The 24,903-nt window shown below is 45.7% G+C and overlaps 1 protein-coding gene across 3 annotated transcripts in view; it reads left to right on the top strand.

Annotated features, from left to right (window-relative positions):
- The window catches only part of RPAP3 (RNA polymerase II associated protein 3), a 150,484-nt gene that overhangs the window by 18,662 nt on the left and 106,919 nt on the right, over nucleotides 1–24,903 (top strand). For all 3 annotated transcript variants that reach the window (XM_033957900.1, XM_033957901.1, XM_033957899.1), the window contains 2 exons: nucleotides 4,607–4,750; nucleotides 18,729–18,845. In XM_033957900.1, coding sequence (XP_033813791.1) covers nucleotides 4,607–4,750; nucleotides 18,729–18,845 — 261 coding nt within the window. The remainder of the gene's footprint in view (nucleotides 1–4,606; nucleotides 4,751–18,728; nucleotides 18,846–24,903) is intronic.

Here is a 24,903-nt window from a genome sequence, read left to right as displayed (position 1 = left end):
TTCTGTAGAGTCTCCTCAATGTGAGCATCACAGAGGGACTGCAGCAAAGATCCCTGCTCCACATAAACATTGAAGGTGGAAGCCAGGATTGGGATGATCTCCAATGAGAGCAATTTACAGAATTCAGCTCATAAACCATAAGGTCCTGGGGCTTTCCACAACTGACTAGCTTGAATCGCCAAAGCTACTTTCTAAGTCAAGATAGACGCATTAAGCTGTTGTTGTTGAAGAGCGGACACCTGAGGTGTAGGAATATTATCTAAATAAAGATCACTTGGTAGATCTGGCTCCTCAGACCGTGAATACAACTGCTGGTAAAACGTGCGATCTCAGCATCTGAACTAACCGACTCGCCCCCCTCCCTCACCACCCGCAGAACTCACTGAGGGCCGTCCGCAGTACGCACCAGGTTAGCCAAAAGCCGTCCACTCTTATTGTCATGTAAATAGAATTGGTGTTTAAAATATTGAAGAGAGCGAATAGTACGGGCCTGCAGCAGCTCATTCAAAGGGGCCTGGGAGGCCAACAAATTACTTCTGCGCCGAGGGGTTGGATTACAAGCATACGACATCTGGTCAGCTCTCACCTGCTTTTCCAGATGTAATATCTCCCGATCCCGAGCCTTCTTCTTGAAACTGGCATATGCAATAACTTCCCCACGTAACACAGCCTTGGCCATATCCCAGAACAGAACAGGGTTATCCATATGGCCTGCATTGTGTATTTTATAATCCGCCCCCTTCTAAAGCAGGTAATCGTAAAACCCAGGGTCCTTATTCAATGCCGGTGGAAACCGCCACCTCCGGGAACCCACACTGCCTAACCCTAGTTCCAATGCGTACCAAATAAAAGCGTGATCGGATACGCAATAAGGACCAATCCCTGCTGCTCTCGTGGAAGAAAAAAGGCTTGACGACAAAAGCCAATAATCTATCTGAGATTGAGTACCATGAGCCCAGGACAGATGAGTCAGGGTGTAAAGTGCGCCAAACGTCCACCAGATCTAAGGAGGAACAAAGGTAGGGAATGCCGAGGACCGTCAGTTGAAGAACACTGGGCTAAGTCGTACCTATCTCCACTCAATCTCCGTCCCATAATAGTACTAATTGTAACACCATTTTTTCCATTCATTTTTCATATATACACACAATATAATTGTTTTAACAACACATAATGATTAACCACAAAATTAAAATACACAAAGCACACTGTATGCTTTTTAACATTCATTCCTACCAGAAAACAGATAACCCCATACAAATGCAGGACCAAAAACTAAAAGTACTAATATTTACAAACAAACTCTAAGATGCAAGACTCTGCAAGTAGTACAACCCCAAAGGAAAAGAGACAAATGCATTTCTTCCTGAACAGACAAATCAATCACTAAATAAAAAAACTAAAAGCATTTCTCCTACCGTTGTTGTCTCTCTCCCTCCATGTACCTTGCCTTCTGGCCTGCCCCCCGGTGTTATCTTTGGGCCGGTCCACTGTGCGATCAATGCAGCGTCTTCAGGCAGGCTCCCTGAGTGCTGCATTGCACAAAGCTGTGAGCAGTGGCTCCTCGCCTCATCTGGAAGCCTTCCCTCTGACGTTGTGACTTCAGAGAGAAGGCTTCCAGTTCAGGCACAGGCCGCGTGTAGGGGCCTTTTCCCATGGCTTTGTGCACTGCAGCACTCAGAGAGCTGGCCTGAAGACACCGTGTTGATCACACCGTGGACAGGCGGTTGAAGAACACTGCCTAAGACTATTGGAAATACACTTCTCCCTCCGTATTCGCGGGGGATACGTTCCAGCTATAGCCGTGAATATGAAAACCCGCGAATATGAATTGTATATGTTAATCGCGTTTTTTTTGTAAAAGATAGTGGTTTTGTTATTAAAACTGCAAATAACATATAAAATTCATATTCACGGTTTATGGAAAAGACTACAACTAAATACTATACAGTAAATATTCACAATGTTGGTGGAATAACGACACAGTACTGTATGTATTAACTGTATTTATTGAATACTGTAACAATATTTATTGAACAATACAAGTACAGTGATACCTTGGATTACGAGCATAATCCGTTCCAGGAGCATGCTCGTAATCCAAAATGCTCGTTTATCAAAGCGAGTTTCCCCATAGGAAATAATGGAAACTCGCTTTGATATGTTCCCACCACCCTCCCTCCCCCCGAGGCCAGCAGCGTTGCTCCCCCCCCCACGAGAACCGGCATTGCTCCCCCCGAAGGCCCCCCGCGAACCGGTACCTTCCCCCCTGCAATACGGCACCCCCCGTCGCCATCGGGCACGCCCCCGCCGCGACCTGAGGTCCCCCCAACCCACCCGAACCCTCTTCTTACTTTAGTGTACCCTCCGCACTGGCACCGGCACCAGCATGTCCTGTGCGTTGGTGCCGGTGCCCGAAGATCTGCCTCCTGTGCTGGGCCTTGAGCATGTGCCTTACTCTCTGAAGCATATCCAATAATTCTACCTTTTCTTGTAAGGTTTTCACCTTTTTCTCCCTTTTGGGAGCACTTTCAGTAGCACTTAAACTTTTGCACTTTGTAGCCATGGTGGGAGACCAGACCTGTTCCTGAAGGAGAGGCAATATCCCAGATATATTTTTGGCAGGCAAGCAGCGATTCAAAATGCTTTTGGCAGGCAAGCAGCGATTCACAATGCTTTTGGGCAGGCAAGCAGCGATTCAGAAAGCTTTAAGCAGACAAGTGATTTTCTCTATGCATGCTGGGAAGCAGCATTTCACTCTATGGATGCTGGGAAGCAGCGTTTTTTTTCCCTGTTCATGATGTGAACCGGCGATTTTCAGGGTGAAAGTTTTGAAACTTCGATTTTGTAAGAGAAAGCATGGAAGCAGAGTGAATATTGGTAAAAGTTAAACTTTTTTACATTACAGCAAAAGGAAAGGAACTTTAATATTTTGGGGGGTGGAGTCACCCGACAAAAAAATTGCGATTATGTGAAACCGCGAGTGCAGAAACCGCGAATACGGAGGGAGAAGTGTATGTGTTTTCTGATAGTCTTATGCGACCCCAAGTTGTGAACTGCTGTCCTACACATTGAAGGACCTTACTCTTAAGACTGTGTTTCTGGTGGCCATTACTTCTGCAAGACGCGTTTCCAAACTGCAGGTCTTTTCATGTAGACTTCCCTTCCTGAAGTTCTCTAGGGAGTGGGTTGTACTGTAGCCGGTTCCCTCCTTTCTGCCAAAGGACATTTCTCCATTTCATGTAAACCAGTCCGTTGCCCTTCCAGTCTTGGGTAGTCAGGAGGGCTTTTTTGGAGCAGAGACAGTTATGGAAATTAGATGTCCTTAGGGTCCTTCACGCTTACATTCAGCGGACCCAGGAGTTCCATCAGTCAGATCATCTTTTAGTCCTTCTTGCGGGTCCTCCTAAGGGAGACACTGCTTCTAAAGCTATGATTGTGGGCTGGATCAAGGAGGCTATCACTTCGATGTACCTTCTTCAATAGAAACCTGCTCTGAATTTTCTCAAATCTCATTCCACTTGGGGTCAGGCAGCTTCTTTGGCTGAGTCTTTTCTTGTGCCTCCGGTGGATATCTTTAAAGCGGTGGTTTGGTCTTCTCTGTTCTTTTGTTCGCCACTACTATGTGGACATTCAGGCACGTCGAGACGTGGTGTTCAGTGAGTGTGTTCTTGTGACGGCTCTTCGGGGGTTATACCCATGACGGGTACTGCTTTGGTACGTCCCATCCATTTTGTGCTAGTCTGGAGGGACGATAAAGAAGCAGAAATTAGGTTCTTACCGTCCAGACCAACACAGACCCCGCCCTGTCATTTTGTTTTTTTCGCGAAGAGTACTTTTTTTTCCCTGCGGTATCTTGTTGCCTTGGTTTTTGGAGAGTATAGTAAAAGCAGCAGCATTTGGTTCGTCTGGCGTAGCTGGCAAACTAGGGGGACACCTTGGTTCTGTTCTAGTCAATTTCCAACAGTGTCTCCCTGTCCAATCCAAACAACTACTTTGTCTTCTCCATATGAGAATGGAGTTGGTGTGTTTATAGTTCACGGTTCTTTAGTTCTTGCTTGGCTATTTGTCAGACTGATTGTCTGTTCAATGCCGGTCTGGAGGGACTAAAAGAAAAAAAAAGGAGGTAAGAGCCTAATTTCTCCTTGGCTTATAAAGCCTCCTTGACCTTCCTTTGTCATTGATACCACAATAGTTGGCTCTTCCCTAGCATTATCTAAAATGCCATCTGCATAATGTATGAATTCTGCTGCTGGGATCTGTACTAGGACTGCTGCTATTTAACTTATTTATAAATTATCTGTAAATTGGAACAACAAGTAAGCTGATTAAATTTGCAGATGACACTAAACTGTTCAAAGTTATTAAAACACATGTAGACAGTGAAATCTATATTTGTTATTGTTGAACAGTGCACATCATTTTATCTTCATAGAGGGACTGAGAGTTTTCAAAAAGCACTTTTCCATGAGTTAAATGTTGTAACCCATAGAAATGGCTTTGAAAATTGCCCTCTAAGCATGTTTATGGATTAAATGAAATAATGTCATATTCCATCCCGCCAACATTTTTAAAAAATAAATGTTCTTTCTATTTTTTTGTTTAGAATTTACCACCAATTAGAAATAAGGATTTTAAGAAAAAGAAGAAAGCAAAACCCACAGTGCCTATTAAGGAACAAAATGGGAAGGAAAGAAAAAATCCCAAGATCAAATCTTACGATTATGAAATGTGGGACAAGCTTGATGTGGTAAGCCAAATAGACAACAATGCCTCTCGCACAATTAATGTACATGAAACTGGTTTCTGTGTTTTTGTAGTGTAGTTCACAGGCTATTTAAAACAAAGGTTGAAAATCTCAGCTATTCAATTTTTCTAATCTTTTGTTATTTAATTGTTCTTATCCAAACATCACAAACAAATATTTGAAATAACTACTGTTCCATAAAAAAAAGTGTGAGGAAGAAGATTTTTCCATGATTGCTTAGTTGAGTATGGGATTTCTTGATATAAAGACATTTTTAATTAATTTAATTTTAATATAATATATATTGACAATGAAAGACCAACAAGCCTATTTCAGCTTTGTAGTTGCTGTAGCAAAGATATATCCCAATTATCAACCACAGATTGTGATAACTTGTAAGATATCGCTCCCCATGCAGAACAGTTTATGTTTAGTGTTCTAATTTTTACTGTAAAACCCAAAAATTCAAATCGGATATTTTTTTCAAAAACACTTAGGGGTAATGAGAGGCTCTTGAGAAAATTAAAGAGTCATGGGATAGGTGGCAAAGTTCAGTTGTGGATTAGGAATTGGTTATCGGATAGAAAACAGAGGGTAGGGTTAAATGGTCATTTTTCTCAATGGAGGAGAGTAAACAGTGGAGTGCCACAGGTGTCTGTACTGGGACCAGTGCTATTTAACTTATTTATAAATGATCTGGAAATTGGAACGACGAGTGAGGTGATTAAATTTGCTGATGACACTAAACTGTTCAAAGTTGTTAAAACGCATGTGGATTGTAAAAAATTGCAGGCACACCTTAGGAAATTGGAAGACTGGGCATCCAAATGGCTGATGAAATTTAATGTGGACAAATGCAAAGTGATGGACATTAGGAACAATTACCTGAATCATAAGAACATAAGCAGTGCCTCCGCCGGGTCAGACCATAGGTCCATCCTGCCCGGCAGTCCGCTCCCGCGGCGGCCCAAACAGGTCACGACCTGTCTGAATCAACAGAAGGGGCTCACTTGACACCTTGGTTTCTCATTGAAGTCCTATCTTCCCATCGAAGTCCTAACCCTCCGGTCTTGCACATGCACGACCTGGTTGGTTTCTATACTTATTACCTGGTTAGCTTTCTATACTTGTGTTACATCCCAGCTCCTCCCTCAGTATCCCACGAACCCTTTATCCCTCAGGAATCCGTCCAATCCCTGTTTGAATCCCTGTACCGTACTCTGCCTGATCACTTCCTGATCACAGTTACTGGATGTTAGGGTCTACCTTGGGGATTAGCTCCCAAGAAAAGTATGATGAAACCTTCCACCCAATGTGCAGTGACAGCCAAAAAAGCAAGCAGGATGCTAGGAATTATTTAAAAAGGGATGGTTAACAAGACTAAGAATGTTATAATGCCCCTGTATCGCTCCATGGTGTGACCTCATCTGAAGTATTGCATTCAATTCTGATCTCCATATCTGAAGAAAGGAGGCAACACAACAGACAGCAAAAAAAATGATTTGCTTACTACGACAACTGACATCCCCCCAATCCAAGATTCTGCAACCTTCTCTAATAAAATCTCAGCCCAAGAACTAGCAGATTTCTTCCTCAACAAAGTCAAGTTGGTCCAGTCGGAAGTTGCTAAGTCAGCCACAACAAATACTTCCCAACCACAACTATACGGAATACACTGAATCCATAAAAGCAGACCAGATCTGGTCTTCATTCACTAACCTTTACATCCCTGATACCAATAAACTTATCAAAGCTAGCCTTACAAAGCATCCCCCTAGACAACTGTCCTCCATACCTTCTTTCTGCAGCTCCGCATCATATCATTAGCTGGCTCACCAACCTGCTAAATAGTTCCCTGAACCAAGGGCATCTACTCAAAGAAATGGGTAAAATAGCCTTAACCCCTATACCGAAAACAGTCTAAGTAGACCTCTCCATAGCATCTAACTACAGACCGATTGCTGGCATTCCGATCCTCACTAAAATCCTTGAGTCCCATGTCAGCAAGCAGCTAGCCTCATACATAGAACAACACTCCTGCCTTCATACATCCCATTATCCCAGGACAAGCAGGCAGCATATTCTTAACGTATGGGTGACGTCACCGACGGAGCCCCGGTACGGACCTTTTTAACTAGAAAGTTCTAGTTGGCCGCACCGCGCATGCGCGAGTGCCTTCCCGCCCGACGGAGGAGTGCGTGGTCTCCAGTTTCTTCGTTTCCGCGGAGCGAAGAAGACGCATGTGATATTCAACGGCTGTTGAACACTCCTTTTTTGCCTTCCCGATCGCGTTATTCTGATTTTTTCTGCTTTTTTCCTTCGGGTTTTTCTTTTCTGTCTAATTTACAAAAAAAAAAAAAAAAAAAAACTTTATTTTTTCCTTTATTTTTCAACAGGCCCCGGCGGGGCCTGTTGCCATCATACAAGCCTCCGGCTTTGATTTCGCTGAGGCCGTATTCCCCTTCATGCCCCCTCAGCCGGGTTTTAAGAAGTGCCAGCGGTGTGCACGCCCGATTTCCCTTTCGGACCCACACAACTGGTGCCTACAGTGCTTGGGTCCGGAACATCGGGCTGACACCTGCACCCGCTGCGCGACTCTTCAAAAACGCACACTTAAAAATAGACAAATTCAGCAGAATCTCCTCTTCGGCACCGGTTCTGCTATGGATCCGACCCCGACGTCGACGGCACCGCCGAAATCGGCACCGTCAACATCGACACCACCTGATCCTTCTGCGGGGTCGATGGCGCCAGGTAAGCCAGCTAAGAAGCCTTCCACTTCCCTCGAGCGCCCTCCAGCCACGGCGGTGACACCGGTCCTTCCGACGTCCCGCAAGTCCCGTAAGCGCTCCGCTCCGATAACGGTGAGTGCCTCTTCATCGGCCTCCTCATCACCGGAGCGTAGAGCGGCACCTATGGTACCGAAGAAAAGTAAAACGGTACCGGTGCCCCCATTGGAGGACCGTATCTCGGCCATCCTCCAAACTAAATTACAGGAGCAACTCGAGCACCAGCTTCAGGAACTGCTCCCAACCCTGCTGGCACCGCTCCTTCCGGTACCGGTCCGGCCCGAGCCTCGCACCACTACGCCAGTGGCCACCCCCTCGGTACCGATGAATACTTCGATGCCGGTCTTATCGGCACAGCCTACATTACAGACCTGCACAGCGGAGGACCCATCCCGAACCCAAGATCGACATCGATCGTCTCGGGACCGGGATCGACACCACTCCTCCCGGGACAGAGATCGGCACCGGTCTTCATCCCCCGGCACCGTATCCATGAGATCTGGCAAGTCCCTTTCTAAAACCCGCCATGCTGAGCCGGCCATCAGGGACCCTGACTTATGGGAGCAATCCCCCCTCGGTACCGAGGAGGATGCCTCTTCCACTGATGAGGAACCCTCCATGGCTGAATCCACCTCCAAGCCCGAGCAGTCCTCATTTACAAAATTCCTTCGGGAGATGTCTGGGGCTCTTTCCATCCCACTCGAGTCCGACTCCAAGAAGTCCCAGGCCTTTCTAGAAGCCTTGGACTTCGACCAACCCCCCAAGGAATTTCTCAAACTCCCCGTCCATGATATTCTGCGGGAGACGTTTTATAAAAACTTGGAGAACCCCCTTACTGTTCCAGGTGCCCCTAAGAAACTGGACAGTTTATACAGGGTCATCCCTATCCCGGGATTTGATAAACCCCAGTTGCCACATGAGAGCCTCCTAGTAGAATCCACTCTCAAGAAATCTCATGGTTCCAGTGTCTATGCCTCCACCCCTCCTGGCAGAGAGGGTAAAACAATGGATAAATTTGGAAAGCGCCTATACCAGAATGCCATGCTGGCTAGCAGAGCCAACAATTATTCATTTCATTTTTCTTTTTATATGAAATATCTGGTACAACAACTTTCTGCTCTGCAAAAGTACATCCCTGAACGCAAGGTCCCTTTGTTTCAGCAACAAATTTCCACCCTCCTTCAGCTCAGGAAGTTCATGGTACGCTCAATCTATGACTCCTTCGAGCTCTCCTCCCGTGCCTCTGCTCTGGCAATTGCTATGCGACGCCTTGCCTGGCTGAGAGTATCTGACCTGGATGTCAACCACCAAGACCGCCTTGCCAACGCGCCCTGTCTTGGTGATGAACTTTTTGGGGAGTCTCTAGATACCACCACACAAAAACTTTCGGCTCATGAGACCAGATGGGACACCCTCATTAAGCCTAAAAAGAAGACTCCGCCGACACGACCATACAGACCTCAGTCTTCTTACCAACGTCGCTTTTCTGCTAGGCCGCTGAATCCTCCTCAACAGCAATCTCGTCGGCCTCGCCAACAACAACAACAACACTCTCAGGCTCGCTCGCAATCTCACCAGACAGCTAAGCCTCTCCCTCAAACTAAGCCTCCTCAGCCCTTTTGACTCCTTTCTCCAGGGCATAGCCAGTCTCCAACCCTCGCTGCCTCTGCCTCAACCTATCGGGGGCCGCCTCACCATCTTTCTACGACGCTGGGAGGCCATCACATCAGACCTGTGGGTTCTAAACATCATCCGTCACGGATACTCACTAAGGTTTCAGACTCTTCCTCCAGACCACCCTCCCGTAGAGTCTGCTTCTCACTCCTCCCAAACTCCTCTCCTCCTCAGGGAGGTCCAATCCCTCCTCCTTCTCAATGCCATCGAAGAAGTTCCACCAGACCAAAGAGGTCAGGGATTTTACTCCCGCTACTTCTTGGTATCCAAGAAAACAGGAGATCTTCGTCCTATCCTCGACCTCAGGAACCTCAACAAGTGTTTGGTCAAGGAAAAGTTCAGGATGCTCTCACTTGCCACACTTTATCCTCTTCTGTCTCAACACGACTGGCTATGTTCCCTGGACCTCAAGGAGGCCTACACTCAAATTATCCCAAGTCGCATCTGCTTCCCACGCAGCGCCTTCAGTTCATCGGAGCACTTCTCGATACCAACTCCATGAGAGCGTTCCTTCCTGCCGACCGGCACCGGACACTGCTTCACCTCTGTCGACAGGTGCTCCTCCAACCATCCATCCCTGCTCGCCAGATGATGATTCTTCTGGGTCACATGGCCTCGACAGTCCATGTGGTTCCTCTGGCGCGACTCCATTTGAGGATACCGCAATGGACCCTCGCCAACCAATGGTCGCAGACCAGGGATCCTCTTTCTCATCCCATCTCTGTGACATCGTCTCTTCAGCACTCTCTTCAATGGTGGTTGAACTCCTCAAATCTTTCCAGGGGCCTCCTTCTTCATCCGCCCCCTCATTCCATGATCATCATCACAGATGCCTCCCCCTATGCATGGGGAGCTCACATAGGGGATCTACGCACCCAGGGACTCTGGACCCCTCAGGAGCGTCAACATCACATCAATTTCCTGGAACTCAGAGCCATGTTTTATGCTCTCAAGGCCTTCCAGCACCTTCTCTATCCTCAGGTTCTTCTCCTGTGCACGGACAACCAAGTCGCCATGTACTACATCAACAAGCAAGGCGGCACCGGATCTCGTCTCCTTTGTCAGGAGGCCCTCCGAATTTGGACCTGGGCCACAGCCCACAATCTTTTTCTCAAAGCGGTCTATATCCAGGGCGAACAGAACTCCCTGGCCGACCAGCTCAGCCGCATCCTTCAACCTCACGAGTGGACCCTGGATCCTCCCACTCTCCACTCCATCTTTGCTCGATGGGGCACTCCACAGGTGGACCTCTTTGCAGCTCCTCACAACCATCAGCTGCCCCAGTTCTGCTCCAGACTCTTCTCTCCACATCGTCTGGCCCCGGATGCATTCCTACTCGACTGGACGGATCGGTTCCTCTATGCCTTCCCTCCACTTCCTCTGATGTTGCGGACCCTGTTCAAGCTCCGCAAGGACAGGGCCACCATGATTCTCATCGCCCCTCGGTGGCCCAGACAACATTGGTTCTCCCTCCTGCTTCAACTCAGCTCCAGGGAGCCCATTCCTCTTCCTGTATTTCCTTCTCTGCTTACGCAGCAACATCAGTCTCTGCTACATCCCAATCTGTCTTCCCTCCACCTGACAGCTTGGTTTCTCTCGGGCTGACCTCTCCAGAAAACCTGTCTCAGCCAGTCCGTCGCATTTTGGATGCCTCCAGGAAACCCTCCACACTCCAATGTTACCATCAGAAGTGGACCCGGTTCTCCGCTTGGTGTCTCCTTCATCACCACAATCCCACCTCTCTGGCGGTGGAAACTGTACTGGACTATTTGCTCTCTCTCTCCGACGCTGGCCTCAAGTCGACCTCAATCAGAGTCCACCTCAGTGCCATCACTGCGTTTCATGAGCCTATCCTTGGAAAACCCCTCACGGCTCATCCTCTGGTTTCCCGGTTCATGAGAGGCCTCTTCAATATCAAACCACCTCTTCAGCCTCCCCCAGTCGTCTGGGACCTCAATGTGGTTTTGTCAGCCCTCATGAAACCTCCTTTTGAGCCTCTGGCTACTACCTCGCTCAAACTTCTCACATGGAAGGTGCTTTTCCTCATTGCCATCACCTCTGCCAGGAGGGTTAGCGAGCTACATGCACTGGTCGCCGATCCACCGTTCACTGTTTTTCACTACGACAAGGTGGTTCTGCGTACCCATCCTAAATTCCTTCCTAAGGTGGTTTCAGCCTTTCACCTCAACCAGTCCATCGTGCTGCCTGTTTTCTTCCCTAAACCCCATTCTCATCCTGGGGAACAGGCTCTTCACACGCTGGATTGTAAGCGTGCCCTGGCGTACTACCTTGACCGTACCAGGGCTCACCGCTCCTCTCCTCAACTTTTTCTGACCTTCGATCCTAATCGTCTGGGTCACCCTGTATCTAAACGAACGCTGTCCAATTGGCTTGCTGCCTGTATTGCGTTCTGTTATGCTCGGGCCGGCCTGTCACTGGAAGGACCTGTCACGGCCCACAGGGTCAGAGCTATGGCTGCTTCTGTGGCTTTCCTCCGTTCCACTCCTATTGAGGAAATCTGCAAGGCGGCCACTTGGTCTTCAGTTCACACATTCACTACTCACTACTGTCTGGATGCCTTCTCCAGACGGGATGGACACTTTGGTCAATCTGTGTTACAAAATTTATTTTCCTAATGGCCAACCATCCCTCCTCCCTCTCTGTTAGCTTAGAGGTCACCCATACGTTAAGAATATGCTGCCTGCTTGTCCTGGGATAAAGCACAGTTACTTACCGTAACAGGTGTTATCCAGGGACAGCAGGCAGATATTCTTACGACCCACCCACCTCCCCGGGTTGGCTTCTTAGCTGGCTTATCCTAACTGGAGACCACGCACTCCTCCGTCGGGCGGGAAGGCACTCGCGCATGCGCGGTGCGGCCAACTAGAACTTTCTAGTTAAAAAGGTCCGTACCGGGGCTCCGTCGGTGACGTCACCCATACGTTAAGAATATCTGCCTGCTGTCCCTGGATAACACCTGTTACGGTAAGTAACTGTGCTATATGGCTTCCGAAAAAAGCACAGCACCAAGCTCCTCATCATCACTCCAATTACTAAAATCAAAAAGTTGCTAAGCTCGGGTCATCAGGCAATACTGCTCCAATTTGATATCTCCGCAGCCTACGACTCAATGGCCCACCAATTACTCCTAACCAAACTCTCGGAAATCGGAATAATAGGATTGCGAATACTTGGTCAGAAGGCAAGAATCATACTCCAACCCTTGGAAGGCATTCTGTGGCATCCCACGAGGCTCCCCATTATCCCCAATCCTATTCAATTTATTCATGAGCTCGCTGGGACACATCAAAATGGAAGACGAAGCTATACTATCTTATGCCGACGACATCCTCCTCCTCATCCCCATAACCAATAACCATCCTAATATTGCTGGAAAAAATCTCAAACAATATAGATAAAATTCAAACCTGGGCAACGAACAACAAGCTGAAACTGAACGCCACTAAGACCAAAGCCATTGGTTTCCACACCGCACAACAGAATGTCATATCTAACTTCACTCTTTCATCAGGCATCACTCTCATAATGGAAAAATCCAAGGTACTAGGCTGCATCTTAGACGACACTCTCACAATGGAACCACAAATATCTAACTTTCGGAAAAAGACCATCTACACTATGTGCCAACTGCGACTCACAAGATCATACTTCCATCCACACCACTTTGCTCTGATCGTTCAAATGATGGTCCTACCACAATTGGACTATTGTAACTCCGCCTACCTTGGCATCAATACTACTCTTATCCACAAACTGCAACTCATCCAGAACACAGCTGTTAGACTAATCTACAAATTAAAGATATTTGATTCAATCACAGCCTTCATCAGGCAAATACATTGGCTCCCAATAACATCCCGAATAATTTTCAAATTGTCATGTATCCTACACCAGATTCTATACAGAAACTCAGCAGCCCCTCTCATCTAACTATTCTCTACTGTTTGGTCGACATCAAAAAGAATCCTTAACAGAATCCAACTAAACCTGCCATCCACAAAATACCTCCATTGCAAGCGAATTTTCCACTCTTTGCAAACTTATCTGGATGTAAAAACCTGGAATGACCTACCAGAAGCTATCAGGAAAGAGACTACACCACATTTAGAAAAAACCTGAAGACTCAGCTCTTTGACAATTAACTGTCTTAGTGCTCCTGTTCTAAACTGCGGTAGCGTTTTTAGCGCACGATGCAGATTAGCGCGCGCTAACCCCCGCTCTATGCGGAAAAACTAATGCCAGCTCAATGGAGGTGTTAGCGTCTAACATGCGTGGCATTGTAGCACGCGCTAAAACCGCTAGCGCAACTTAGTAAAAGGAGCCCTTAGTTTCTGTATATCACCCCCTACTTCTAAGTCTTGCTTCTCCATGCCCCCTTCCCCTACTACTTTCCCCTTCCTCTTTGATCTGTCGCCTTGAGCTTGTATAGGTATGTGCGACTTGCAAATGGAAGATTAGATTAGATAATGGCACTAGAAAAGGTTCAAAGAAGAGCGACCACGATGATAAAGGGGATGGAGCTCCTCTCGTATGAGGAAAGACTAAAATGGTTAGGGCTCTTCAGGTTGTAAAAGAGACGGCTGAGGGGAGATATGACTGAAGTCTACAAAATCCTGAGGGAGTAGAATGGGTAAAGTGGATCAATTTTGCACTCTGTCAAAAATTACAAAGACTAGGGGGACACTCAATGAAGTTACAAGGAAATACTTTTAAAATCAATAGGAAGATAAAAAATTTTCACTCGGAGAATGGTTAAGCTCTGGAACGTATTGCCAGAGGTTGCGGTAAGAGTGGATAGCATAGCTGGTTTTAAGAAAGGTTTGGACAATTTCCTGGAGGAAAAGTCCATGGTCTGTTATTGAGAAAGACATGGGGGAAGCCACTGCTTGCCCTGGATCGGTAGCATGGAATATTGCTACTCCTTTGGTTTTGGCCAGATACTAGTGATCTGGATTGGCCACCATGAGAACAGGCTACTGGGCTTTGATGTACCATTGGTCTGACCCAGTAAGGCTACTCTGTTCATCAATTAACTAAGGCAGTAAGGCTGTACTGTACATCAATTAACTAAACCCACAGCAGAAAGTACAGTTATCACCATTTGATTGTTTAAATATTATAAGTGTGTTCAGAGAAACCTGAAGAGACCGGCACAGGTCTATAACCCTAATTTTTAAGCTTTTTGCTATTCAATCATTGCACTTCAAAGCATCTTGTTAATTTCCATAACTCTTAAACTCCTATGAAACAATAATTTGAACTTATCTTTAGATAAAGGAAGGGTCCTGTCACGGACCACAATTCACCATTGGCTACTTCGGGGGGACACAAATAATTAAAACTTGTGTTTCAACACAACAAGCTTGTGATATTTAAAAAAATAAAAATCATGATTATATTTTATGAGTTATTCAATTTAACTAAACTTTTGGTGTTTTCTTAGGGTATCTCACTCTTCTTTCTATAACCGTGTTATAAAAATGCTGAGCGTCTGTTCATGTGACCTGTTTGAAAATCCTCAGATGCGACTTCATAATTGATGACATCAAAATGGTGCCTCTTCATTTGCCATTCTTATAGGGAACCTCCCCCCCAATTTGTATGGGAGGCTCCTTGACTGGTTCCCAATATGTAAAAAAAACCCATCAACTTCTGTTTATTGCAGAAAAGCCCACCATTCCACTTCTTTATTCAAACACAAAGGTTTAACAGTTCACCAATGGTAAATCCACTGTTGTTTTTTTGGATTTTTTTTTTTTTCTATAATACCAGTAACAAGTAACATCTCTGTGGTAATGTGTGTAACCCCCAGCAGAGGAGCAGAGGCTTGGGAGTTAATACCCAGGCTCCCATGCTGAAGATACAACCTACATTCAGTACTACAGCAAAAGAATCTCCAGTGAAGCCCACAGGAGCAAAGGACTTTATTGTTATTACTAGTCTTTAAGCCCGTTACATTAACGGGTGCTAGAATAGATCTGTCTGTCTGTCTTTCTTTCTCTCTCTCTCTCTCTCCTTTTCCACTGTCTTTTTTTCTTTCTGTCTGTCTCTCTCTCTCTCTCTCTCTCTCTCATTGGCCACTGTATTTCTTTCTGCACTCAGGCCCAACAATTGTCCCTTTCTATTCCCTCCCTCCTCCCTCAATGGCAAATAGATGCACTGAATTAAAGGTGGAGTCTGTTCAGGATACGGCTACGACTCTCAGGGGACAAAATGTTCAAGTATGGAGTCCAAGTGTTAACAAAGGCTCTGCTCCGGCAATGAAAAGAACAGGCCAAACGGGCCTCCCAGCCCATAAGTTCGTGAAGTCGATTCCTCCAATGCCAAAAGGAGGGGGGTTCAGGAGAAAGCCAGCAACATAAAATAAATTTCTTCCCCAAAATAAAACATTTACTAAGAAATAATTCTTCAGAAGAAATATACATGGACAGGAAGGAAAACTGGGCAAACAACATAGAAAGCACTGAGACCGGCACATGTGTCTGCACCAGACCCTGTAAAAAGGAGGCCAGCGCCTTCCAAAAGGCCTGAATCCCCTCACAACTCCAGATACCATGAAAATAAGAATTAACCTCCACCAAACAGCGAACGCATAACTGAGTGCCAATACAACCCATATAGTAAGCCTGGCTTTGGGAAGCATAGGCCCGCAGGACAGTGCGATAGTGACATTCACGTAATTCAGCACTATATACCAGGCCTGCAGTACGTTTCAGGATCTTCAACAAAAAATTGTCCCCCAAGTCACGCTGCCAAGCCTCCAAAATCCCAGGAAAAACCCTAGGTGGGCGAAGAGCCATAATCTGGCAATGAAAATAAGAAATGGAGACCCTAGTATCTGGATCTGCTGTCAAAAAGTACAGAGCCGGGTCCCAAAATCCCCCCTCAAGGAACTCCCCGGGAGGGAAGCCACATAATGTCTGAGTTGACAATATGCAAAAGGAAGGCCAAGCTCAGGAACCCCCCTCCCCTCCAAAGCGGCACAAGAAAGTAGAGACCCATCATCCTGCAGAACATGCCTTAACTGCTCCACCCCCGAGCCCTCCAGCGACCAAAAACGGAGGGTCCAACCCCCGGAGGGAAAGCTAAGTTCCCCACCAATGGCAAAAGGGCACTAGTATTGGAGTCCTGATTCCACAACCGAAGAGTCTGGTGCCACGCTGTCCACAAGGACCGAAACAGAAGGCTACGCTTACAGGATCTCGGCAATTTAGATAGAGGGGCATGAAGGAGATACAAAAGATGAAGAGGATAGAAATGATCCCGCTCCATAGAAAGATCAGTGTAGAAAGAGGTGCCCAACACCCAATCACTAACATGACGCAGTAAGCAAGCCTGATTATAAACTCTGATGTCGGGCACCCCCAAACCTCCCCCGAAGGTAGGCCCCACTAACAGCGACCATTTCAATTTAGGTCTCCGCCCTCCCCAACAGAACCGTGACAACAAAGAGGTGAGAGACCGAACGTCCATCTGCAACAAAGAAAGGGGAAGAGTCTGGAGAACGTAAAGCCACCTCGGGAAGACAACCATATGAAATAAATGAATTCTACCCAACAGGGACAGCGGCAGCACTTGCCATTTGACTAGTAACAGTTTAGTGTCGGCAAGGAGTTTATCAATGTTAAGGCGATACAATTGGGCTACATCCATAGTCAGCCGGATCCCCAGGTACCGAAAAGAGGAGTCGGCCCAACGCAACGGAAAACGATCCCCCCAAAGCTGCTGAAGTTGTGCCGAGGAAGCCAAAGCCTCAGATTTCGCGAAATTCAAAGCAAAGCCGGAGAAATCCCCATATTCCCGAAGGCTCTCCAGCAACACGGGTAAGGAACGCTGCGGGTCCGTCAAAAATACCAAGAGATCGTCCGCAAACGCCGCAAGTTTAAAATGAGAATCTCCCAGTGCCAAGCCACGAACATCCGCATTAGCCTGAAGCTCACGAAGTAGAGGGTCTAAAGAAAGCACGAACAAGAGCGGCGACAGGGTCAGCCCTGGCGAGTCCCTCGGCGAATATTAAAAAAAACTGAAAAAGTCCCATGAACCAGAATCCGCGCAGCTGGATCACTATACAACGCCTGGATTGCACCAAAAAAGAAAGGGCTCAGTCCGTACGTCTTAAGCACCGCAAAGAGGTAACCCCACCGCACTCTATCAAAAGCCTTCTCGGCGTCAAAACTAATAAGCATGGAGGGGTTACCTTCCTCTCCCACCCGTTCCAGAGCCAACAAGATACGCTGGATGTTCTTAGCTACAGGTCGATCCCGTACAAACTCCACCTGAGAGTCCGAGATCACCGAGGGCAAAATGCGCGCCAGGCAGGCAGCCAAAATTTTGGCCAGAAGCTTCGCCTCATAATTCAACAAAGAAATAGGACAGTACGATTCAGGTAAAAGAGGGTCCTTACCGGGCTTCGGGAGAACAATAATAGACGCGAAATTCACGTAACGAGGAACAAAGCCCTTAGCAACACTGAGATTATAAACTTCAGCCAACACTGGCACTATCTCCGTCATCAACAATTTATAGAACTCACTCCGATACCCATCCGGGCCCGGCGCCTTTCCTAACAGACTGACCCCTATTGCCCACTCTACCTCCTCTGCAGTAAAGGGAAGATCCAAAGCGGCAGCATCCCTCTGAGATAAACAGGGCAAGTCAACACTGTCAAGATAGAGCTGCCCATCCAAAATCTCATCACCTGGATCTGCATATACCTCGGCAAAAAACGCCCGCAAGAGCACACAGATCTCCTCCGGATGATGATGCAGCACCCCAGAAGAGTCCCGAAGAGCGGAGACGCTCTCAGGTCCGCCCCACGGATGCACCATTCAGGCCAGCAACCGGCTGCTCTTATTCGCAAATCGAAATAAATGAAACTTAAAGTATGCCCGCGTCCGCATAGCCCATAGATGCAATAATTCGTTCAGTTCTTGCTGGACTTCCAAAAGTTGCATGCGAAGCAGGAATGAGGGTGCCCTGCTATATTGACGCCTCAACACAGTCGCCTTCCATTCCAAGGCCAGAACTGTCCGATACTTAAGCTTCGACTCCCAGGCCACATAAGCAATGACATCCCCCCGTAAAACAGCCTTAGCTGTCTCCCAATAGAGAATGGGATCATCGCGATGCTGCTGATTATTGTGTAAATGTCTCAATTTAAGTTGTTCACTTATCCATTCAAACATTCTGTGTACAGCATGCTGCCTCTGCTGTGCCTCGGTCCACTGCCGACGATAGTAGCTGCCTTTTTGCTGAAGGGCTGCTTCAGGGCAAAAGGTCTCACTCTATCTCATAAAGCTGTGTCACCTTCAAGGTCCCAGGCTTCTCTCAATTCAGTGAGCAGGACACAGGCTGGTTTATAAAAGCCCTTTTTGCATGTAAAACAGTTTATAAAATGTTCTCCATTAGGTAGGCAAAGAGATCATTTTCTATTTAAAACTTATTATGACTATGGTTTCGTACTGTTTTAAGTGTGGGATTATTATATTTAATTCTAGGACAAAATAATTGAAGAACTTGATAAAGAAGAGAGCCCTCATGGTTCAGAGTCAGACTCTGGAGAAGAAGATGGAATTCGTATAAATACAGAGGAAGCCATGGCTGAAAAGGAAAAGGTATTGTATCATCAAATAACCTTGTTCTTGTGCTGGAAGTTTGAGACTTTGATCCACTTTATAATTTATAGAAATTTAACTTCCATTACATCCCACAGATCAATCAAGAGACTTGTGAGTTACGTCCCTCTACCAGAAGGTGGAGATAGAGAGAACGACTGAGCTCTGTCATATAAAATACTGTGAAAAAACCAAAACTCCCAAACCCCAAGAAGTAGAACTGGATAAGGGGGAGAGACAAGTCAAAGAATGATTACACTGCTGTAATTAAGACAGCCCAATAATATGGTTTCAAGAGATTGGGAGAGCTCTCAGTCACACAGCCTCCCTCCGAGAGCTCCCAGAAGTGATGGCTGTCACTGGCTTACATCCAAAAGAGTGTTAACTGTGAAACATCCCCGGGCTCTCTCTGTGCAATTTTTGTGATAAATGTGCACACAAATAGTGCTGAAATTGCAAAAAATAAATCAAAAACACACTCTACAATTCAATAAAATTATCCGGATAGAGACAATTTTATTGAATTGTAGAGTGTGTTTTTGATTTATTTTTTGCACTTTCAGCACTATTTGTGTGCACATTTATCACAAAAATTGCACGGAGAGAGCCCGGGGATGTTTCACAGTTAACACCCTTTTGGATGTAAGCCAGTGATAGCCATCACTTCTGGGAGCTCCCGGAGGGAGGCTGTGTGACTGAGAGCTCTCCCAATCTCTTGAAACCATATTATTGGGCTGTCTTAATTACAGCAGTGTAATCATTCTTTGACTTGTCTCTCCCCCTTATCCAGTTCTACTTCTTGGGGTTTGGGAGTTTTGTTTTTTTCATAGTTTTTCATCTCCCATCCATTTTGGGTTTTGCTACAATTCATATAAAATTCTGTGACAAAGCTTCCCCTTGAGTATTCTATCTCAGCAGGTGGTCAGACATTTTCTATGCAGCTCTAAGCTCTACGTGGTGCTTGCTTGTCTCTCAGGCATGTCTCTCGGGCTCAGTTGAGCTAAAGGTATTGACGGCTGTCTGCTTGTTGGTCAAGGATACTCTTAGTAGTGCGAGGTCTCTTCCCCCTTCCCGTGCCCTCCTTCCTGCATGTTCTTTCCTTTTAATTTTTGTTAGCATATTTTCAGAAAAAAATAGCCTTATTCTTTAAAAAGAAATTAATAAAAGAAGTGAATATTTCTATTGCCAGAGAAAAAGGGCAAGCAGTACTACTGTGAGCAGGAAGCTATTTTACTACTATTACTATTAATTATTTCTGCAGCGCTGTACAGAGTCACAAAGTAGGTCTTCTGATGGTCGTGTACTATAAGTCTTTCTCTTCACTGCTTCTTTACTTTATGGCTGCACTGGTGGAAATGGTTATATGCTACTTCTGATGTGGGAACTGGTGAACAGAGGGGCTATGTGTGGTATGCAGTCAGGCATCCTTGAACTGTTCCCCTCCTCCCAATTTAATGGCAAAGACAGTACTGGGTTTGAGAGAAGATCTGTGAGGGGAGGGGACGTTTTGGTAGGCTTTACAGTGCTTTACTTAGCACACAGATCCACGGCAGCCATATTTGAAATGCCGCCACACTTCTCTGTAGATTTATTACCAGGAACTTCTCGGTCAATGGGGATTTTTCTCATGGGTGGCTTGCAAGATTTTTCTACCAGTGAAGATTTAGGCAGGGTTCCTTGGAGACACTTTTTTTCTCTCCAGAGTTTGTTCTTTTAATGTCTCGGATTTCTTGCTGAAGAGACCTCTGTCTTCCCAACACCCCTTCAGCAAGCCCTTTGCCTTTTTCTGAACTGTATCCTAAATTTGCCCATTTAGAGGTGCTGAGGGAGGTGGATTAATTTTTTTTCCCCCCTTGGGACCTTGTGTCATTTGCTTTATGACCTTTGGAAGAGGGCAAGCTTTCTCCTGAAGACGGTGATGATCTGACAGCAGCCAGACTGTTCCAGAACTTTTCTAATTGCACAAGCTTTGGACTTGCTTAACATTTCTTCCCCTGAACCCTCAGTTTAGAGGCTACTTCCCACCCTATGGTGTTAGACACCAAGAAACTATGTGATCTTTCATATTCATGCTAGTATGCAGGCGCTCATTTCAGCTCAGTAAGATTCCCTTGACTGGTTTGAGGGTGTGCAATGCTTTATCCCCTCCCTGCTCATGAGTTAGAGTCCTTACATTTGTATAAGGTGGAGTCTAGTCACTACTCTGACCAAGAAGACTAAGAACGCATCTTAAGAATTTCCAGGAATGGAAGCTGGAATCCTCCTTTAAGCTCTCATCTTTGTATATGCAGGCCACAGTATGTGGCTCCTACTGTACCCACGCTTGTTTGAGTTGGGTGCAGTCCTTGCCTTCCTTGGAGGCCAGTTTGGCCTATTTGGTAGACTTTTTAATATGATATGAGATAATGATTTTGGCTCAGTCACTGAGTGGCAGATGCAGCTTCGAAATCCAGGCTTTTACAGCTGCCTTCTTGTGAAAAGCTTCTCTTTGGTAGGGATTTGGAGAAGATTGTAAAGGATCTGGGGAGTCAAAAGGCTAGAGGTTAAATCTAGGTCTCCATTCTGTTTGTCTCACTCTCTATTTCCAAATTGCAGGATATGAGGCGTTAACAGGCCAGGGAAGTCAGACTGGTTCCAGAGGTTACACTTCTAGCAGAAGTAGCATTCCTTTCAGGATGACAGATGACCTCTACTTCTAATGCCAGAGTGGTTCCAGCTGCCTGAGCTCCAAATGATGGGTTGCGGGCCCATTCCACATTAGTCGTTATTGAAGGACCTATTTCCTCCTCTCTTGAGGAATGGGTCAAGCTCACTTCAGACCGGTGGGTCTTGAATATGGTAAGAGACTGCTACAAATTGGAGTTTGCTCATCCTTTCACATAGTTTTTTCTTGGACTCCCTATGCAAGATTCCCAATAAAATTCCAGCAGTCCAAGACATGTTGCAGGATCTCATTCAGTTGGGAACGATACAGTCAATGCCTTGCACAGACATGGATCAGGGTTGCTATTCCATCTGTTTCACAGTTTCCAAGAATGGCAGTTTCTTCCATCTTGTATTCAACCTTAAGTAGGTAAACAAGGTTAGGTAGTTCCAAATGGAAAACTTGAGATTGGTCATTGTGTTGGTGGAGCCAAGGAAGTTTCTTATCTCTCTGGAGCTCAAGGAAGTGTATTTCTACATCCCAATTTGGTCTCTTCATTAGTGTATCCTGCGTTTCTCTTTTCTCGGGGAGAATTTTCAGTTTTGTGCTCATAGGACTTTCTCCAAGATGATGTTGGTGGTCACAGTTTTTGTGTTGCAAAGGCATTTGAGTGCATCCCTATCTAGACGATTGGCTGATTACAGCATCTTCCTTACAAAAGAGTGTCCATGTGATGGCCAGGGTGATCAGTCTTCTGTATTCTCTTGACTAGTTGGTTGGTCAGCATTTTCAAAGAGTCATTGGGCTCCCTCTCAGTCTCTTGAATATCTCCTGGATTGCATTCAGTTTCCAGGCAGGGAGGGCATTCCTCCTGAATTTGAGGCAGCTCAAAATTGTGACCCAGATACCTGGTCTACTCCATCTCACTGCTCTTTTGGGCATGGTCTTATATGCAAGTTCTGGGTACTATAGCATCTCTCTGGATGTTCTTCCTTGGGTGATATTTCACATTAGGCTGTTTCAGCTGTCACTTCTGAGTTGTTGGTTCCCCACGTCCTCTCAATATTGTATATATTTGAATAAAAACCTAGATTGTTGGGCCTTGGGGATCTAGGTTTATATTCGAGTCTTACTACTACTACTTATTTCTATAGTACTGCTAGACTTACGCAGTATTATACAGAGACAATCCCTGCTCAATATAGCTTACATCCTACAAGGAGCGTTCAATAATTTATCTACCTGAGTATGGAAGAAAGTAGTAAGCATGTTGAAACCAGTCTGTGCATGTTGTGACATGTCTCAAGGTGACTCAGTTGTAAGTCTTTTCAAGAGACAGGATATCAGGAGAGTCCTCATGTGAATCAAGTAAGAAACTGCTAGATTTGAAGCACTGTTCAGTGGTAAAATTTCTCACAAAAGAAAGGAAAAACCAAAGGATATCCATGAATGCATAATTGCAGTTTATGAGACTGCCCCATCATCCTACAAAGTAAAATTTTAGAGCAAGCAGTTTAAGTGGAGTAGAGAGTCCATTGAAGATGACACTCACACTGGATGGCCTGTGGAAACAACTTCCACGGAAATGCCCACCAGGATTTACATCTATTTCTATTAACCACAACGAAAAAAAAGGTGGAGGTTTAGCAATAATATATCAACACTTACTGAAAATCCAGGAGTGACAATTGCCTATCAACCAATCCTTTGAAATACTACAATTTGACCTAAAATCAGACCCTCCCCTGAAGCCATCATTTTTAATCATTGCACCTCCTGTGCAAACCCAATTATTTTAGTCAAATTCAATATTCATTTTGATCTAATCTAATCTAATCTAAACCTTAAGTTTATATACCGCATCATCTCCATGAGAATGGAGCTCGACACGGTTTACAAGAACTTAAAATAGTGGGTAGAGAAGAAGAAAAAGGATTACATGAACTTATGTGTAGAAGGGGGGAGAGAAAGGGGGGAAGGATAGAGCTACAATTTGCTGAAAAGCCAGGTTTTGAGTTGTTTGCGGAATAACTGAAGGGAGCTCAGGTTCCGCAGCGGGGTGGTGAGGTCGTTCCAAAGACCTGTGATTTTGAAGAGAAGGGATTTTCCCAGTTTGCCTGAATATTGGATGCCGCGTGGAGAGGCGAAGGCTACATATCCCTCTACATCTGATATTCTAACATTAGCCAATGTTCTTAATTTAATTTCTCTTGTTCAAGTACCAACCCACTCCACTGGCCATAAAATAGACATGATCTTTGTTCCCGAGCCCCTTAGTGATTTGCTCCCCATAGTGAGCCACATCTCCATAATCGCCACTTTATCTAACTCATCTTCTTCCACCACAACTTCTAGTTCCAGAATCTTGTTTCCCATACTTCAAGCATACTGTATACTGCTTTCTAGACATTTCCCCCTTTTCCCATCCATGTAGAGGTTTTCAGTGATTTACTTACCTGAGGGCTTATACTCACCTGGGGGCTTTGATCACCCTGCCCCATCACTTCTAGTTTAAAGCCCTCTTCAGTAGATTAGCCAGCCTGCTGCCACCAAAGACACTTCTTCTCTTCTTTGATGGATGTGCACCATCCCTACTCAGCAGATCTTAGAAAATCATCCCATGATCCAGGTAGCCAAAACGCTGTCAATGACACCATCCATGTAGCCACACATTCATCTCCAAGATGTGAGCTTCTCTTCCCTGGCCTTTACCCTCGACAGGGAGGATGGACGAGAATACCACCTGTGCACCTGTTTGCTTCACCTTCTCTCCCAGAACCACAAAGTCACTTTTGATACATTTTCAGGGGTACCTGGCAGTATCGCTAGTGCCAACGTGGATGAGCAGCATCGGATAATAGTCATCAGGCTTGATAAGTTTCAGCAAGCTCTCCGTAACATCTTGGATTTTGGCTCCAGGCAGACAGCATACCTCTTGTTGAAAGGTCACTTGGACACACAAAGTCAGAGGCATGAAGAAATGACAAGAGTTTTATTCACAGCATGCATGCTGGACCTCTGAGCTCCAAGCTGGCTCAGAAGTGCCGAAACCAGGAAGTTACAGAGATATTTATTCATTTTTCTGGCTATACAACTGAATTCTAGAAAAAGCTTTTCACGTGTTACTTTTCTTAACACTCATTGGTTCTAAGCTCACACTAGCAGGTCACTAGCAGAACACTTATCTAACTCTTACAGTTAAATGTACAGAAGGGCAAGGTACATCATGGCTCAAACTCTTATCTATTTAGCTTACAATGTGGTAAGGTAGGGGGACATACATTTTAGGCAGATGAAGTCAATAGATTGTACACTTTCTTCAGCTATGTAGGCCAGAGCAATATTTTAAACAACAGTTAACCATTTCATGACCCTACATTATGACATCAAGTCTGGTGTGCAGATGGATGTTTC

This window comes from Geotrypetes seraphini, chromosome 9, assembly GCF_902459505.1.
Source record: "Geotrypetes seraphini chromosome 9, aGeoSer1.1, whole genome shotgun sequence".
Taxonomy (NCBI): domain Eukaryota; kingdom Metazoa; phylum Chordata; class Amphibia; order Gymnophiona; family Dermophiidae; genus Geotrypetes; species Geotrypetes seraphini.
Note: the sequence above shows the minus strand (reverse complement) of the source record. Positions and strands in the feature narration are given on the sequence as shown.